We start from the raw sequence: 20,186 nt of genomic DNA, 5'->3' as shown, positions 1-20,186 counted from the left end.
CTGAAAAAATGTTGCTTCAGCCCCAAATTTTCCATTTCACAAGGTTAACAGGAGAAAATGGACCTTACAATATGTTGTGCAGTTTGTCCTGAGTACACCGATACCCCATATGTGGTGGAAAACTACTGTTTGGTTGCAGGGAAGGCCTCAAAAGAGAAGGAGCACCAATTGAATTCTGGAGCACAATTTTAGCTGAAACAGACTGCGGATGCCATGTCACATTTCAAGAGCCCGTGACATACCAAAACAGCAGAAACCCAACAAGTGACCCCATTTTTTAAACTAAACCTCTTTAAGAATTCAAATAGCGCTGTAGTGAGCATTTTTAACCCTCAGGTGATTCACAGAATTGTATATCATTGGGCTGAGTCAATGGAAAATTACCATTTTCCATTAAAATGTGTCTTTGGCACCAAGTTTTCAGTTTTCAAAAGGGATAATAGGATAAAATGGACCACAAACTATGTTACGCAATTTCTCCTGAGTATGCCAATACTCCATATGTGGTCGAAAACTACTTTTTAGGCACTGTGGAAAGTTCAGACCGGAGAGATTGCCATATTGTAGTGCATATTTTGCTGGAATGGTTTGAGGGTGCCATGTCACATTGGCAGAGTCCCTGAAGTGCCAGAACAGCAGAATTCCTCCATAAGTAAGTTCCTTTTACAAACTGCACCTTTTAATGAATTCATCTAAGGGTGCAATGATAATATTGACACCACATGAGTGTCACAAAATTTTATACCATGGAAACTATTTATCTTTTACGATTAAGAACCCAAAGACAAGTGTTTGAAATACGTAAGTGTACACAAATGTATTTTTTTGACATTTTTGTATTGTCTATTTTAAATGAATCTAATAAATGACACTTTTTTTTTTCATTGAATCTTGGGATGAGTGCTGGATACAATTTTTCTATGTTCTTTAGGACCGGCTGTCTGCTCTATTCTGTGCACCACCTGGTTAATCAGGCTATGGATTTGGTCTCCATATAAGGATGAGTTGAAATTGCATTTGTTTGCCTATGTTTACAAGGAAACAAGATTGGCGTGCACTTGGTCGAAGTGTTGAGGTGCCGGTGGAACAGGGTGTATACCCCAGAAGCATAAGGTGAGTAATTCACGCATACTCTTGGATGTGTGACAAAGACCCAGGAAGTATCGACACGTCTTAAAGTCTGTCGTTCACCTCCCAGCACCATTGACTTTTTTTGCATGTTTGCTTCGCACTAAATTAAGTATTTTTGCTATCTTAACATCTAAGAGTGTATGGTGAATTACTCAACTTATGCCTATGTTTACAGGTCTTGAACTCCTTTTTTAAATTCCTGTTTGTTTTTTTAACTCTACTAGTTTCTAATCCACATATTGTGCAAGCCTCAGAATTCAACCCATTGGGGGGCTCCAAAGTTCTATTACTTTACTGTCATTTTTCTGAGAGGAAGCGATAAGATGGGAGGCTGAAGCAGGCAAGTGTCATTGGCACGGTCTGTTCCTGGAAATGCCTGGACTTGTTGAAGGGTGTGCTGCTTTGGGGAAGCGTGGAGTGATTACCGGTATATAATTTATTATATAAAATAATCTAACAAATTATTGAAATAAAGAAATGACAGGCAATAATTGTGTGAGCTCACTTTACAGTTGGTTGTTTTAGGAAGGGAGGGGTCTCCATTTTATTATTTACCTGGGGAATCACAATACCTTTTCTCAATTCTGGCCGGATGAGTTGTCTTTTGTCACCATTTTGGAATGCATATAACGCACTGATCAACTTTTATTACCAAGTTTCAAAAATGGACTGCAAAAACATTATTATTTCCGCATTTTACATGTACAATTACTGTGATACCAAATATACATACAATTTTCTTTGTTGCACAGAATTTACAATAGCACATTTTTTGGAGTAAAAAATAGATTTTATGTCAATGCTTTGAAAAAGTAGAAACTTTATTGTTTTTTCTAGCTACAATAGCAACAATCATTGCCCTCCCACCACATAGCGAGATATCAATGCTCTGCTGAACTGCCTAGATGTGACAGACGCTATGGATTGAATCATATAAAAAGTTAAAAATCCAACTTTTGAACCCCTTCAATCAGCGTCATGTAATAATATATCAAGGTGTGCAAACTGGCTGAGCATTGGTTTATATAGACTCATCTTCTTCCCATTCAGGTCCCTACAATATTGGATCCTCTCAGTGGAGAACTTCTATATAAGAGAATTTTCCTGATTGGCCCATCAAGGATGGATAGGGACAAGATGGCGGAGAGGATATTATACCTCACCCTAGAGATCCTCTTACGGCTTACTGGAGAGGTGAGAGATTCTGATGACCTCACATTACATCATTCTTATCTATGGGACGAAAAGATGGACAGAACTGGAGAGGTGAGGACTCTGTCTGTAGTGAGATTTATTAATGTGTCTCTCCATAACCAGGATTACACAGTAGTGAAGAAGACCTCTAGTGAGCGCTGTCAGGCCCCTGTGTCTGAGGGATGGGGAAGACTCCTGAGCCCGATCACGGGGCCTCCACCTCACCCCCTAATACATGAGGATATCAATGACCAGAAGATCTTAGAACTCGCCTACAAGATGATTGAGCTGCTGACTGGAGAGGTGACACTGCTGGGAATGCTGGGGCTTTATAGAGTAACCCTATGAAGGGATCGGAGGGGATGATGGTATCATTGTATGTGTCAGGTTCCTATAAGGTGTCAGGATGTCACCGTCTATTTCTCCATGGATGAGTGGGAGTATTTAGAAGAACACAAAGATCTGTACAAGGACGTCATGATGGAGGTTCCCCGGCCCCTCACATTACCAGGTAATAGACAGGACTAAATACACACGGCCTATAATTATCTGTAGTAAAGAATGTGTGTTTTTCCTCCAGATCTGTCCAATAAGAGGACAACACTGGAGAGATGTCCCCGTCCTCTTCTTCCAGAGGACTGTAAACAAGAATATCCCAATGTTCCTCAGGTTCATCAGGTAAATGGATTAAAGGTGTCATGAGATCTCCCCTATGATGTGTAGACTGATGTGAAGGTCTTGTCTTCAGTCATGTTTTATCCACCAGTATTATATGTTTTATACTTGTGTAATGAGAACGGTGGAGATGGCAGGATTAGAGCTGATCATAGATGTGACTTCTCCATCTGTCTGTGACTTTTCCAATATTTGTTTCAGGGTGAAGATCTGACCCATATTAATATTACAGAGACATATGTGAGGGATGATGAGTGGTGTAAAGAGGAGATTCCTACATATGACTACCCAGGTGAGTAATAATCATAGATAATGCTGAGAAGTCACCGATTATTCTCAGTCACTTTCTGTGGTTGCTTTATCGGCGGTGTAGTCCAACCATATCACAATCAAGAGTTCGCTGTTCTCCGACTAAACAATAAATGCTTCTCCATCTGAAACTATCCCCATTACTTTGGGCATTGTAAATCCTTGTGTTAGAGTGAGACTGGCTTTAGTTAGCGCTTACAGCTCAAATGATCCACCTTCCCCTTGGAATTAGAATATGCCTACCCTTAGGTGATCAAATCTCTAAATTGAAAAGCTAAATTACAACGTATGTAGAATGTGCTGACAACTTAGAAAATCATGGGAAGAAAATTATTCAGTAATCCATATGGTGGGCCTTGCTTTTATAATGAGACACCAGTCCATGTGCAATGAGAGCCAAATGTGATTCTTTTTTCTTCAATCTGTTCTTTTTATATCTATACTTGTGTATAAATAGTAGAGACATAAACACATGAAAGAGAATGCAATTATATTTTTAATTATATTTTTATCTATTTAAACCCTTTGCCAACCTCCACTCACTCAGAGAGGAGAACAAAAGAGAAAACCTTCAATCAATCAATCAGTAATTCTTCCACATATTTCCAAAACTCTTTGTTTATATTTATCCCAGCTATTAATATATTATAGACGCCAGTGAGTGATTCTCATGCACCAATGGTTACTCTGCTTTGGCTCGTTTTGACCCCCTACAAGGTTCAAAGCAATCCAAGTTCCAAATACTCTGAGGCACTAGAGAGTTCATATAGGGATAAAACATAGCTTTTATTCCATCCTTAAGATCACGTTTCGGCCATAATAGGCCATTTTCAAGCCAGAAATACAGATAATAAAAATAATGGTCAGCAGAATTCTCTCTCTTGTGTACTGTAGAGTGTAAGCTCTTCTGCCTAGCGGAGTCTTCCCTCTTCTGTAAAGTGTAAGCTCTTATAGTCAGCAGGGTCCTCTCTCTCCTCTCCTCTCCTCCACACAAGCTTTCCAGTATGAAGATTCGCACAAATTTATTTGCCGGGAATCAAATGTTTTTTGGAAAATTCTGCAAAGTCTTTGAACTTCAAAAGATCCGCTCATCTTTATTTGGGACCTATAACTTAGCCTGATACTCCCATGTACAGAAAAGGATTTTTCTAGATGTCTTCCAGTTCTTAACAATAATTCCCCTTGTACATGACCACAGTGAAGTAATTAGATCCTTGGTGGGACAATCCATCTTTACTCCTATAGAGTAATTAAATAAAAAAAAAAATAAAATAAAATTCATGTTTAACTGGACACACGATGTAATAGCTGCAGAGTATAATAAAATGTTGTGGTTTTTTTTGTTGTTTTTTTCCCAGTCGGTTTTAGAGATATTAGCAATCAAAGTATTTGGCACCTATTGACTTAATTTAAGTCCAGGTGGTTGTTGCCAGATAGTTTTCACTTGGGGCTTCTACTTCTTCCTTCTTTTAACATTGCCCAATCATAAGCAGGCAGAAACACTCAGCAGCAAAATAACCCTTTTTCCCCCACCATAGCTTACAGCTGGCTTCTCAGCGTGTGAGACATATAATGTTCAGACAGCTATGATCTCCTGGTCTAACCTTGTGCTTGATTAGAAAGTACTGGGAGTAGAGCACAGATAAGTTACACTTTTCAAATAAGATGCCAGCAGTCAGTGTGGGGGGAGGGGCAGCTTGGCTGAGTTTTACTGTATCACATTACAAACCCTTTTATCATTCCTCCTCCTCTCATAGCACTGTCACCTCTGCTGTACATCCCCTCTCCCCACACTGCCTGTTAGGAGATGAGATCTCTAAGGTGTCAGTAATCACACTTAAGTCTGCTGTGCACATGGCAACTTGTAATAGCTCTACAGTGAGATCACAGCACACTGTCATTATATGTCTCACACAGGACATATATTGCCTGTTCTCAGCTATTCCTTAGTGAGATGTAATGACACCCTGCTCTGATCTCACTGCAGAGCTATTACAAGTGGCCATGAGCTAAAAAGAAATTATAAAAAAGTGATCAAAAAGTCATACGTAGAAGAGTACAACTAATGGAATTCGATATAGTGCTGGAAGATCCACTCCTAGGTCGGAAGGCACCCGACAAGCTACTTGGGAAGAGCCGGTGGTCGACCTGAGTATGACTCGCCAGGATCAAAGCCACAAATACGTCTTGGTGCTGATATCGCTTGGTCGAAAGGGAAGATCAAAAGCTGCAGATATATCATAAAGTTTAGAACTTGAAATGTACGAATCATGAACCAAAGTAAACTCAACATCGTCAAAGCCTTAATGGACAGAACACGACTTGATTTATTCGGAATTAGCAAATTAAGATCGACTCAATCCGGACATTTCCAGTCAAACGAACAATGGGTCCATTACTCTGGCAGCGATAACCAAAGAAGAAACAGTGTCACTTTTTTTTGTCAAGCAAATATTGGCAGTCACTGTCCTGAAGTACAATGCAGTCAGTGATAGAGTCAACTCGATATGACTACAAAGAGCAACAATCCATGTCACAGTTATACAAGTCTACTCAGCAAAAACACTTGCAGAGGAGGATGTTGAACTATTCTACGATCAAGTTCAAGAGATAATTGACAAGACTTACTCATTATTATGGGAGACTTGAAGCCAAACTGAGCCACGGAATACATGGAAGCGTTGTTGGAAACTTTGGACTTGGTGAACAAAACAAGGCTGGAGGAAGATCTATTGACTTTTGTTCGACAAATCAACTGTCTATCCATGAACACCTTCTTCTAAAATCACAAATGGAGACTCTACACATGGACATCACTGAATGGGGCCTATAAGAATCAAATTCACTACATATGTATTCGTCAAAGATGAAGGTCGTCGATCATTACCATGAAAACAAGGCGAGAAGCTGACTGTGGAACTGATCATGAACTTTTGACAGCAAAGATTAGAGTGAAACTGCACAAATGGACTAGACATTAGGTCGTTTCCAACTCTGATTTGACCAACATACCTGACATTTTTTGGAATGGTCTACAACCGATTTACATCACTGGACATGGATGAAAGAAAGCTTGAGTCATGGACACATATAAAGGTTATTATTACTGAAGAAGCTAGTAAAACAATAAACAAGAGTTAGAAGAGACCTCCACAGCCATGGTTAACAGAAGAGACCTTAAAGATAATCGAAGAAAGACAAATGGCAAAGTAAAAAGTAACAAGCAGGATGCAGACAACATCATTAAAAGACTAAAGAGAGCCATTCGAGCAGACAAAGTACTTTATTACCAAAAGATATGTACAGAGATAGAAAGAGATCATCTGAGGGGCAAGACTAGGAAGGCATACCTAAAGATCAAAGAGATACAACAAAAGTTTCAGTGGCATGTTGAAAGATGCCAAAGAGAACAAACTAACTGAGTCAGAACAGATCAAGGAAAGATGGAAAGAGTACACAGAGCACCCCTACAAGAATAACTTAGTGATACGGGAAGAAACTGAGACTGGAAATAATAGATTGCCAAACATCCTGAAAGACTTAGTCATTGCTGCTATAAAGCTTCTGTCAAACAACAAAGCGCCTGGTTATACCAATAGAGGTAATAAAGTCTTCTGAAGCAGCAGTTAATGTCATCTCATGCCTGTGTCAACAATTATGGACAACTGGTAAATGGCACAAGGACAGGACAAGATTTGTATTTATTCCTATTCCTAATAAGGGAGATGCTACCTACTGTTTAAACGATCGTACTATTGCCCTCATACCAGCAAAATACTACTGAAGATCCTACAAAGACTGTTACAGCCTTACTTTGACTAAGAGCGGCCTGAGGAACAAGCAGGATTCAGAAAAAGCAGAGGAACAAGGGATGTAATTGCTAACATTAGATGGATAATGGAAAATGCCAAAGAATACAACAAGGAGATCTATTTTTCCTTGAAAAGCTGCAAGTTATGTGGAAACTCTATTTTATCGGTCGACCATGACAGCACCATGAGAGAGGGGATCCGCCCACCAAGGACATTAAACCTACAGGCTTAAAAGGGGACGGCCCTCCCTCTCTCCTCAGTTTGGTTTCCTGTCCTTGATGGAGGGAACCTATTGCAGGCTCGTGGAAGATCTGGATGGCGACGGCTGTCGAGCAGCGCCCCTATCTGGGATCTGCAGCTCCAGCGTTCTGCCTATGCGAGTGCACCCCTATCTGGGAGAGGCACAGCATTTTTTTGCACCGGATATGCAGAGGAGCTGCGCCCCTATCTGGGGTGACAGCCCTTTTATCTGCTTCAGCCAGATTGCGCTTTCTGTAGAGGAGTCTGCCCTGGTTGGGATCCGGATTGCAGTGGGACTGCGCCCCTATCTGGGGTGGCAAGCCCACCATCGCCCTGGAGATGCGAGTTGCGTGGGGTGTTGTCCCCATTGACATCCGCTGGGTCTGAGGCCGTCTGCGAACCTCCGCCCCGACCAGGAGCGGGCCGCGGAAGAGCGGCGCCCCGTTCAGAGGTAGCAGGCCATCGCTATGGGCACAGCCTACCTGGGAGCGCCGATGGTGTATGAGGCATCCTCGCGCGAGGCTCGTGCGGGCGCGCACTTCCGTCCTCCTGTAAGTCGCGGCCTGATGACGTCACCACGCCTCGAGGACATCATGTGACCGGAACTCGGAAGTCGGGTTACCGGCATCTGTTTGTTAGTGCGGTATTAACCGCGATGCATGCGTTCCTGAAAAGAAAAGAAAAAAAAAAAGTTGACTGCTCCAGTTCCGTGCATTAGTGGAGAAGCTGCTGTGGACCTGAGCCCCTGTCTGAGGTCGACAGCTCCAGTTCCGTGCATCAGTGGAGAAGCTGCTGTGGACCTGCGCCCCTGTCTGGGGTCGACAGCTCCAGTTCCGTGCATCAGTGGAGAAGCTGCTGTGGACCTGCGCCCCTGTCTGGGGTTGACAGCTCCAGTTCGGTGCATCAGTGGAGAAGCTGCTGTGGACCTGTGCCTCTGTCTGGGGTCGACAGCTACAGTTCCGTGCATCAGTGGAGAAGCTGCTGTGGACCTGCGCCCCTGTCTGGGGTCGACCGCTCCAGTTCCGTGTGTGGTCACTGCTTTCTGGTTCTTCTATCCTTTAGCATACAGGCCCGGAGAGAATAAGGCTGTGTGCCCACGTAGCATTTTTCAAGCGTATATGCTGCGGAATTTCCGCAGCGTAAACGCTTGAAAAACGCATGTATATCCGCACCCCATGGTCCCCAATGGGATTCCGCAAGTTCTATGCACATGCTGCGGATTTTTCCGCCGCGTTTATGCCGCGTTCAAAAATCCGCAGCATGTCATTTAATTTTGCGTTTCCGCAAGCGGAATTGCCTTTGTCCAATGCATAAAAAACGCAAGGCAATTCCGCATGTGGAAAACGCGTGATAAACGCGCGAAAAATGCGCGATAAACGTGTGCGGAATTCCGCATGCGTTTTTCCGGGAGAGGACTTGCATTTATGCAGCAGAAATTTTCTGCTTCATAAATGCAACGTGGGCACATAGCCTTAGACACAAGACAGGTAGTATGTGTCAACAGACTCTAACTTTATTACAAAGCACAGGGTTTATATACACACCCTGGAGGCAGAAACGGATTTACCATATATGGTCCGATCATACAATTTAGCTGTGCAAACAAAAGCTGGTTTCTGTTCTCGTGACGCCTAGGTTTGTAGTTGAAACATTTATTCAGATACATTTTATTTGAAACATTTCATCAGACACATTCTGATGACTAGCAAGGACACGTTAGTTTCTATTGATAAGGAAGGAACATTCAGTTGTTGTTGACCTAAGGTAACCGTCAGACTTATATAGCATAGATGGGGTCTTTGACTTGAGGGACCTCATCTTCTGCTATAACATTCCATCCTTTTGTTCCTTCATTTATCAATATGAATCTCTATATTTTCTTTTAGTACAACGCTGAATACACATTAGAAAAAGCTTAAAAACAAAATAAACCGCAAGACACATTAGCAAAACCTGAAAAATAGCTTGCACTATACCAGCCAACCACCCACCGATACCTTTAAACCAATTAGCAGGATTCAGAAAAGAAAAGGTGTTTGCCCAACAGGAATCCTGGTTCTTGAGGTTGGCCTCATCATAAAGCTTCCTTAATTTTACAACATCTTCTAATTTATGTTTGAGTGTCAACACACTAGAATTATCTATATAGTGGCAACATGCAGGCCCTATTACCTGGCACATTCCTCCTTGTGCCGCCGTCAAATAATCTAGTACAAGGGTATGTTGGTTCGTGACAATAATCAATTGATTTTGTACTGCAAGAGACCCATTAACTACTTCTAAAATCCCCCAGATCTGATCATCTAAATAATCTGTAGCCTCAACTAATTTATCCCACATTTGCGTCAGCATAGGATATATAAACAATGCACTGAAAAACTTATTTACCCCCCCCCCCCCATTTGAACTATGTGGGGTCTCCCATTTGGCCTGGGATTGTTATCTGCGACTCTTTTATGTAATGTATGTTTCGGGATAGACAGGGGATCTAGCTGGTCTGGAGTAACAATATAAGTTGCAGGTGTCAATCTGGCTAAAGTACAAGTTCCTGTCACTCCTACTGGGAGCCACTTGAATGCCTTGTCTCCACATACCCAATACATGGATGAGGGAAGATCCCACAATGCTGAATGTTGCAGTATTAAACGGTGAACTAAATCAACAAGCTTGGAAACATTAGACATCATACACCATCCAGGCTGCTAGCCTAGGGGAGAACAATACCCTGCATCGGGCGCACCACAAGTTGTTGCACCCCGCTTGTAACTTAAACTGTCATTACATTGTAGATTGCCAGGTACGTCGGCACAGGTATCACTTGTCCCGTTTTTAAAATAAACATTGTTCACCCAATCAGGGGTGTGTAGATATCTTTCCTACAGGGAAGGTTTAAATGCATCCCTAGTGCCTGAGGTGGGCTTGAAACTTACTTGTAACCCTTGTTGAGATATCTTACCAAAATCAGTAATTTTTGTTTTGTTTCGGGGTACCCACTCCCCTCCTTTAAAAGCTAGATATAACCTGGGGATTACTTGACCTGTCAGGTTCCCTTGCCACCAAGGAAATTCTGTCCATCCTACCACAGGAATCCCAACGGTGGTATTCCATAGTCTCTGGGTGGCATTATTGGCCAAAATATCTGAGCAGTTCACCCAAAAGTTTATCTCTTCCCATGAGACTGGGACAGCGAGAAAGGGTATGCTAGTGGACGTCACAGGGGCATGTGTACATATCCAACAATTAGCAATAGTCTGGTTTTGCTCCTTTAGTCCATTGATTAGAGCAAGATGGTGTTTAATGAATCTATTGTCATCTCCATCTGTGGTGTCTAACGTAGTCCATGCACCTGTGGTCGCAAGGATGCAGATAAGTATAGACAATGTCTTAATTCTTTGTCCGCTGGTTCTCCTAGTATCTTTTTGCAATGAGACGCGTGGATCCAGGCCTCTTTTCCCTCTAGCTTAACGGCTGTGCTTGTGGTCAGCAGAACTTGAAAGGGTCCGTCAAACCGTGGATCTAGGCTTTTCCTCACGTGTCTTTTTATAACCACCCAGTCTCCAGGTTGCAGCATATGGCTGCTAGAGTCTTGATCTGGATCTGGAAGAGAGCTGAAAACATTATCATGTATTTGCTTGATCTTTTTGTGTAAAGCGCTCATGTAGGAACTTAGCACATGGTTGTTCATTTCTAATGCTTGCGGATAGAAACACCCTAGGCTGGGTACGTTGCCAAACAATATCTCATATGGAGAGAGTCCAGTCTTTCTATTGGACGTGTATCTTACTGAAAACAGAGCAAGCGGTAAACAAGCCGGTCATGGTTTTCCTGTCTCAGCCATGGCTTTCTGAATTTTTAATTTCAATGTCCCATTCAGTCTTTCCACTTTACCACTACTTTGTGGGTGATATGGGGTATGGAATGCTTGTTGAATTCCTAGAGCTGACATGACTTCATTCATTATTTCACCCATGAAGTGTGTACCTCTGTCACTCTCAATTACCTCTGGTACCCCATACCTGCAGACCACCTCCGCAAGCAATTTCTTTGCGGTTGCCGCAGCCGTGGCTTTGGCAATCGGAAAAGCCTCTGGCCATCCTGAGAACAAATCAATACATATTCCCATGATCCTGACTTCGGCAGCTAAATATTATCAATTTTCAGTCTCTGGAATGGATAGAGGGCCGGGGGGTGTGTTTGGGTGGTGTTTTAACCCCTTAATAACATCTGACATACTAATACGCGTCTGTGCCCTGGGACTTAAGAGCCAGACCCGTATTAGTGCGACATCGCGATCGCGCGCGCACACAGGCTGTGCGGGCGCGATCGCCGCCGGGTGTCAGCTGATAGTACCGGGTGTCAGCTGTGACAGTGTGCAGGGAGCGGTCCTGCACCGTTCCCAGCACATTAACCCCCGCGATGCTGCGATCGAAGTCGATCGCGGCATTGCGGGGGCAAGGGGAGGTGATCGGCGATACTCACCTCCTCTTCCGGCTTCCAGCACAGTCTGCAAAGGCTTCCCGGGTGTTGCCATGACGACCCGATGTCGTCATGACAACATCCGGGTCACCAGAGAGCAGGAAGATTGCTTGGACATGCGCAGTGCATCTCCAAGCAATCTTCACACTGTGCACTTCTGACAGCCTTCATGGCATAGGGATGGTGCTCCATTCCTGTGTCATGCAGGCGATCAGAAAAAAAAAAGTGAAAGTCCCAGAGTGGGACAAAGTAATAAAGTGTATAAACTGTGTGAAAGTGGAAAAAAAAAAAAAAAAAAATGTGCAAAAATATTATAAAAAAATAAAAAAAATAATACACCAAAAATAAAAATATAATGTACCCATCAATAAATATTATTATAAAAAAAAAACAATAAAAGTACACATATTTGGTATCGCTGCGTCCGGAACAACCTGACCTATAAAACTGTCCCACTAGTTAACCCCTTCAGTGAACACGGTAAAAAAAAAAACGAAGCAAAAAACAATGCTTTATCACCATACCGCCAAACAAAAAGTGGAATAACACGCGATCAAAAAGACGCATATAAATAAAAATGATACCGCTGAAAACGTCATCTCGTCCCGCAAAAAACAAGCCGCCATACAGCTCCATCAGCCGAAAAATAAAAAAGTTATAGCTCTCAGAATAAAGCGATACAAAAAAATAGCTTTTATTGTGTATAAGCGCCAAAACATAGAAAAATGATACAAATGTGGTACCGCTGTAAACGTACTGACCCGAAGAATAAAGCTACCTCATCAATTTTACCACACGCGGAACAGAATAAAAAAAAAAAAAAAACAATTCCTGAATTGTTGGTTTTTGTTTATTCTGCCTCCCAAAAATCGGAATAGAAAGCGATCAAAAAATGTCACGTGCCTGAAAATGGCACTAATAACAACGTCAAGTCATCCCGCAAAAAACGAGCCGTCACATGACTGTCTGCCAAATTCTGGAAAATTATAGCTCTCAAAATATGGCGATGCAAAAACTAGATTTTACAAAAAATGCGTCTTTTAGTGTGTGACAGCAGTCAGTCATAAAAACCCCATATGATTCTGGCATTGCTGTAATCACACCGACCCGAAGAATAAAGTCGTCTAATCACTTATACCGCACAAGGAACGGCGTCAAAAATAAACTCTTGGGTTAGGATTGGGCTAGGGTTAGGGCTGGGTTTGGGGCTAGGGTTGTGCTGGGGCTAGGGTTGTGCTAGGGTTAGGGCTGGGGTTGGGATTTTTTTCAAAAGTAAGAAAAAAAGATGACGATATGGCGACTAGTGTTGAGAGCAAGTGCTCGCTACTTGAGTTTGCATCGGGTGCTCTGGTATGCATTGAGTATCGTGGGTATTTGAGTGACATGCTCGAGTCTCTGCCCCATATGCTTCGCAGCCAAAAAACTTTACGGGGATTGCCTGCCATGCACGAGCGATCCCCGCATGTTTTTTTTTGGGTGTCTAATAACCGTGAAACGTGCGGAGCAGGGACTCGAGCATGTCACTCGAGCACACGCTGTACATGGTGCATACCTGAGTACCCGATGCAAACTCAAGTAGCGAGCACTTGCGCTCAAGAATAATGACAACTTATTCAATATGATGACCTAATGTAAACAAATTCTGTGCCGTACCTCTGGGTTCAAAATGTTCACTATACACCTTAATAAAATCCTTGAGGGGTATAGTTTCCAAAATGGGGACACTTGTGGGGGAGCTCCACTGTTTAGGCACATCACGGGCTCTCCAAACGCGACATGGTGTCCGCTAACAAATTGAATGGAAAATCGGCTCAAATTGTTAGCGGACGCCATGTTGCTTTTGGAGAGCCCCTGTGTGCCCAAACATTGGAGCTCCCCCACAAGTGACCCCATTTTGGAAACTAGACCCCCCAAGGCACCTATCTAGATGCATAGTGAGCACTTGGAATCCCCAGGTGCTTCACAAATTGATTCGTAAAAATTAAAAAGTGAAAAAAAAAACACTTTTTCATTTTTATGAATCAATTTGTGAAGCACCTGGGGTTCCAAGTACTCACTATGAATCTAGATAGGTGCCTTGGGGGGTCTAGTTTCCAAAATGGGGTCACTTGTGGGGGAGCTCCAAAGTTTGGGCACAGAGGGGCTCTCCAAACGCAATGTGGTGTCCGCTAACAATTTGAGCCGATTTTCCATTCAATTTGTTAGCGGATACCATGTTGCATTTAGAGAGTCCCTGTGTGCCCAAACATTGGAGCTCCCCCACAAGTGACCCCATTTTGGAAACTAGACCCCCCAAGGCACCTATCTAGATGCATAGTGAGCACTTGGAACCCCTAGGTGCTTCACAAATTGATTCGTAAAAATGAAAAAGTGTTTTTTTTTTCACTTTTTCATTATTACGAATCAATTTGTGAAGCACCTGGGGGTTCCAAGTGCTCACTATGTATCTAGAAAGGTGCCTTGGGGGGTCTAGTTTCCAAAATGGGGTCACTTGTGGGGGAGCTCCAAAGTTTGGGCACAGAGGGGCTCTCCAAACGCAATGTGGTGTCCGCTAACAATTTGAGCCGATTTTCCATTCAATTTGTTAGCGGATACCATGTTGCGTTTAGAGAGTCCCTGTGTGCCCAAACATTGGAGCTCCCCCACAAGTGACCCCATTTCGGAAACTAGACCCCCCAAGGCACCTATCTAGATGCATAGTGAGCACTTGGAACCCCTAGGTGCTTCACAAATTGATTCGTAACAATGAAAAAGTGTTTTTTTTTTCACTTTTTCATTTTTACGAATCAATTTGTGAAGCACCTGGGGGTTGCAACTGCTCACTATGCATCTAGATAGGTGCCTTGGGGGGTCTAGTTTCCAAAATGGGGTCACTTGTGGGGGAGCTCCAATGTTTGGGCACACAGGGGCTCTCTAAACGCAACATGGTGTCCGCTAATTATTCAAGCAAATTTTACAATCAAAAAGTCAAATGGCGCTCCTTCCCTTCCGAGCCCTACAGTGCGCCCAAACAGTGTTTTTTCCCCAAATATTGGGTATCTGCGTGCCCAGGGGAAATTGCACAACAAATTTTGCGGTCCATTTTTTCTTGTTACCCCTGTGAAAATAAAAAAAATTGGGTCTAAAGTAACATTTTTGTGAAAAAAGTTAAATGTTCATTTTTTTCTTCCACATTCAAAAAATTCCTGTGAAGCACCTGAAGGGTTAATAAAGTTCTTGAATGTGGTTTTGAGCACCTTGAGGGGTGCAGTTTTTAGAATGGTGTCACTTTTGGGTATTTTCTGTCATAAAGACCTCTCAAAGTGACTTCAAATGTGATGTGGTCCCTTAAAAAAATGGTTTTGTAAATTTTGTTGGAAAAATGAGAAATCGCTGGTCAACTTTTAACCCTTATAGCTCCCTAACAAAAAAAAATTTTGGTTCCAAAATTGTGCTGATGTAAAGTAGACATGTGGGAAATGTTATTTATTAACTCTTTTGTGTGACATATCGCTCTGATTTCAGGGCTTAAAAATTCAAATTTTGAAAATTGCTAAATTTTCAAAATTTTTGCCAAATTTCCGTTTTTTTCACAAATAAACGCAAGTGATATCGAAGAAATTTTTCCACAATCATGAAGTACAATATGTCACGAAAAAACAATCTCAGAATCAGGGGGATCCGTTGAAGCGTTCCAGAGTAATTACCTCATAAAGTGACAGTGGTCAGAATTGTAAAAATTGGCCTGGTCATTAACGTGCAAACCACCCGCGGGGCTTAAGGGGTTAACTACTCTACCCTGATTATGTGTAGCACATATCATGCACCCTTTTATCAGTTGTTCAATACTGGTGGAGAATCCTGGTGCCACCCAATGTTTCTGCATCACATTCATCACAGCCGTTTTAGATTGGTGTACCGGCCCATGTAGCATCTGGGCAGCCGCTGGGTACAGTGACCTTGGAAGGCAAAGTCGTGTCCCTTTCCCCCATACCCCATTTGCTTCATTCAGGCATGCACCTTCTTTTAACCACTTATCGACCTCCTCCTTCAGAGCCTGAGCCTGCATTTGGGATAAGATGTCCTCCGACACAAAAGGGTTTTTAGGGGCACTTAACTGACGTACTGTTGACCCTTGTTGCAGCTTGCAGGCTGCTGTTTTTGCCGCTGCATCTGCCATCGCATTACCTCTGCTTACCTGGTCGGTGCGTCTGGTATGTGCTCTTACCTTTATGACAGCTACTTGTTTGGGTAATTGTAGTGCATCAATTAACTGCTGGACCGCATCAGCATTCTTTATGGGGTGTCCTGCTGCCATCAGGAAACCTCTTGATTTCCATATTGGACCAAAATCATGCGCTATACCGAATGCGTACCTAGAATCTGTGTAAATGTTAACAACACTACCTTCTACTAGTTTACAGGCCTCGGTTAGGGCCCTAAGTTCAGCCTCTTGAGCCGATTGGTGTGGGAGCATTGGTTCTGCCTTGATTACTGCATTGAGGGAGACAACTGCATATCCAGTATGGAAAGTACCTGAATCGTCCTGATGACAGGATCCATGTACAAAAAATTCAAAATCTGCATTTTGTAATTCATGTTCAAATACAGTAGGTAAACCTGCCGTTTCTTGTGCCATCATTTGTACACAGTCATGAGGAACATCCTCTCTTGGATCTTCCTTAAAAAGCACAGTACCTGACCCCTACTTCAGATCCGAGAGAGGTAACAAAGTTGCTGGGTTCAAAGTAGTACACCTCTGTAAAGAAACATTGGGAGGCATTAACAGTGCACATTGTAACCTGAGATGACATGCTGCTGAGAGGTGAGCGGGTTGCACTTGATTCAATATAGTATAGACATCATGAGGTGTTAGCACGGTGAGCGGATGATCTAGAACAATGTCTGCAGATTTGTGGAGTAGCAGTCCAACAGCATGTACAGCACGTACACAGAATGGTGCACCTCTGGCTACCACATCCAATCTGCCACTAAAATAGGCAACAGGTCTCTGATTGTCATCATGTGATTGAGTTAAAACTCCTGCTGCATGTCCAGCTTGCTCGTGAAGGTACAGAGTAAATGGGAGCTCATAATTAGGTGTACCCAAAGCTGGAGCGGCCAAAATACGGTTTTTGAGAGAATAAAAACAGTCTATTGCCTCTGGTGTTAGTACAAAAGATGTTGGGGCAAGACAGTCATAGAGGGGCTGCATTAAAACAGAGACGGCATGAATCCACAGTCTGCAATAGGAAACAAGTCCAAGAAAAGTTCTGAGGGCTGCAACATTAATAGGGACGGTGAATGCCTGTACTGCTAGTTTACGTGCATTTGTCAAATGGCGGGCTCCTGGTGTAATGCAATGTCCCAAAAAGGTGACTGAAGATTTACAAAACTGAAGCTTATCTTTCGACGCCTTGCAGCCAGCGTGATAGAGAAACAACATAAGCGATATAGTTGCATTATGACATTGTTTCCTTGAGGGGGCACAAATGAGCAGGTCATCAACATATTGCAGAACAACAGCAGTGTACATTGTGGGTGAATTCTGGGCACCCTGTGGCAACACTGTCCATGTATATTGACTGCCCTGGAACGTGAAAGCAAACAGGTACTGGCAGTCAGGATGTAATGGTACACTGAAAAATGCATTTGCCAAATCGACCACTGAAAAACAAAGATAGTTAGAAGGTATCTGTGACAGAAGAGTATGCGGGTTGGGCACAACTGGTGTTAGAAGTTCTGTGGCTTTGTTAACCAACCGGAGGTCATGGACCATTCTATATGCGGCTGGTTGTCCTGGCACGCTCTTTTTCTTTACTGGGAACAGGGGAGTGTTGCAAGGGGACTGGGTTTTGACTAGGACTCCCTTGTGTAGTAATTTTTGGACTTGCTGGGCTATGGCATTCTCCTGAGCTGAGCTAAGGGGATACTGCTTCTGTTGAGGCAAGATGGCTCCTGGTTTTAGATTCACCATTACTGGTTGAACTCTTAACCTACCAATATCTGTGTTATCTGAGGCCCAAAAGTCGTATGGTACAGCCTGCTCCAATATCAGGGGAAAATCATTTGTCTCTTCTATGCTGGCAATATCTAGTGACATAATTTTGCAAAGTGTGCTTGGTTTTAAACCTGGGGTCATGGTGACAGTGCCATCAGAATAATATTCGATATGTGCTTGTAATTGAGACAATACATCGTTTCCCAAAAGGTTACATTGGTCTCGGGGCGATACCATGAGCTGGCTATGTACAGTAGCTCCTTAAATTTGTAGGGGAATTGTTTTAGTGACAGGGAGCAGGACAGACGGGGAATTGAAAGGGGTGGCAATGACATGATGTGAAAAATCAGTGACAGTGTATGGCCAATCACCTCGCGTAATTACAGAATTGTCGGCCCCCGTATCTACTTGGAAATCAACTTCATGTCCCCCTGGTAGGTTCACCTGCACTATACAACTGGGAGTTGGGGGTAAGGAGATGAGGGGGTTCATGTGCAAGCTACCCTCATCCTATGGGGGTGTTGTTTGGTTGGCTGGAGGACTTGTACTCTGAGCATCTGGATACGGGTTGGTCCTACAATCATTTCTAAAATGTCCTGGCTTTTTACATCCCTAACATAGTCTCTGTCCCCCTCCTGCAGTCCGTCCTCTGCCTCTGTTGTTTCTGGGGGTCATCTCTACTATGTGTATTCTGGCAGCTCTTTTTGCCTGTATTATGTCATGCTGTGCCCCCTGAGCTATCCTGGCCAAATCCTCTGCCTTCACTGAGCTCCACTCTGGTCTACTTGCTTTTACCTTTTCTGCAATATCTTTCTTTAGTCCGTTCATGAAAGCACTTGCTAATACCCTCTCACTAGTCTTGTTTTCAGGAATGAACCCCATTTCTGACCAAGTCTTCCTTAGAGCCCAAAAGTAGTCTTTGGGGTCCTCTTCCTTACCCTGAACTCAGTCTTCTAGTGTAACCTGCCTTTCTCCCTGCCTGTCTTTACATGCCTTTACCAATGCTGTTGTGAACAGGACTCCGGCCGCTGCATTATTGGGTTCTGCGTCTACGGGTCCGGTCCTATTGTCATACTGCTTGTACGTTTCGTTTGTCAACCTATCATAGCGGGCTTCATCTGCCAATTTTCCCTTAATTACCCCTTGTAAATCCAACCTAGTTGCATTATACGTATCCTGTATGGTTCTTATCATTCTGGCAAAACCCATCGGGGACTGGGACAGATCTGGCAACTGGGAAATCAACGCCAATTGTTCTGAGGGACTCCATGGTCTATACATTAACATTGTACGGGCTTCTTGACCTGGAACAACTGCGTCCCCGTCCCCCCCGCTGCTGCGCCTGGTGCTCCTGGCACAACTACCGTCCTCATTGGGAATAGTCTAGCTGGGTGGGGTCTTGGTCCTCCGCATGCCACACAGATATCTACAGTCAAGGGATTCTGCTGTCCACATCTGGGGCAAACCCAGCAATTGGGTTCCTGGGAATTCTGGTACTGGGGTGTGGGTGACGTTGGGGGCAGATGGGGAGGAAAATCTGTCATTCCGGTTTTTGTCAGTCTGTAACATCCGTCTCCTAATTCTTCAATTCTTCCTTCAAAATGAGCACATGCATTCATCCATACATCCACTGTCCCTAACAGACCCTTATCTTTCAGCCATCCATGATAGGAGTTAAAGAAGGATTTCCATTTCTCTCCGTTCATCTCTCCATTTTCATTCATTCCCGCCTTACACAATATTTTGTCAATTCCAATCAGTGCCTGTTTCCCTTCTCTGCGTACTACTAAGTCTTTGGCTGTAATGCCTTCCTTGGCATTTTGGTTCCCCATTCTTTTGGTTCTCCTCACTTAGAGTAGACTCCTCAGTCACTTAGACAATGGGCCACAAAGGTTTCTGAACCACGCTACTACTTGCCCTCCAGGACTTATACGCCAACCAGAAAAACAGACCAAAAACACCGATCCCGATACACACCCACAACACAATCATCGGATCCATACTTTCATTCTTAAGTTTTTCCAAAGGATAGAAGGCAGGACTGACAATTTATCTGAGGGGTTCTACTGGTTCAAAAGGACCTGAGCCAGACAACAATCTGTGAATTACCTGGGAGCTGACCGCTCGGGGGTGAGGGAGTCTTTTCTATGTAGTGATATAATTTAGGTAGAATATAACAGTTATTCTTACCTCAGCGCTCTATATATCACCAACAGAGAGCTTCGCTCGTCTCACGTCTCGGACCGGTCGAGCACCCCTGGGCAGATTAACTCAGGTCCCTGTTCGAGCGCCAGCTGTGGTCACTGCTTTCTGGTTCTTCTATCCTTTAGTATACAGGCCCGGAGAGAATAAGACACAAGACAGGTAGT

General features: G+C 43.4%; 1 protein-coding gene across 1 annotated transcript in view; it reads left to right on the top strand.

The window, feature by feature from the left end:
- Positions 1 to 20,186, top strand: part of LOC141271415 (uncharacterized) — a 105,573-nt gene that overhangs the window by 9,987 nt on the left and 75,400 nt on the right. Inside the window, exons 2-6 of the mRNA XM_073681497.1 lie at positions 2,182 to 2,325; positions 2,449 to 2,628; positions 2,713 to 2,836; positions 2,906 to 3,003; positions 3,202 to 3,292. Of these exons, the coding sequence (XP_073537598.1) occupies positions 2,254 to 2,325; positions 2,449 to 2,628; positions 2,713 to 2,836; positions 2,906 to 3,003; positions 3,202 to 3,292 (565 nt within the window). The 5' untranslated portion in view covers positions 2,182 to 2,253. The remainder of the gene's footprint in view (positions 1 to 2,181; positions 2,326 to 2,448; positions 2,629 to 2,712; positions 2,837 to 2,905; positions 3,004 to 3,201; positions 3,293 to 20,186) is intronic.

Source organism: Phyllobates terribilis, unplaced genomic scaffold, assembly GCF_046119375.1.
Source record: "Phyllobates terribilis strain yellow unplaced genomic scaffold, ASM4611937v1 Scaffold_5__5_contigs__length_657084704, whole genome shotgun sequence".
Lineage (NCBI taxonomy): Eukaryota > Metazoa > Chordata > Amphibia > Anura > Dendrobatidae > Phyllobates > Phyllobates terribilis.
This window is presented reverse-complemented; position numbering and strand designations above follow the sequence as displayed.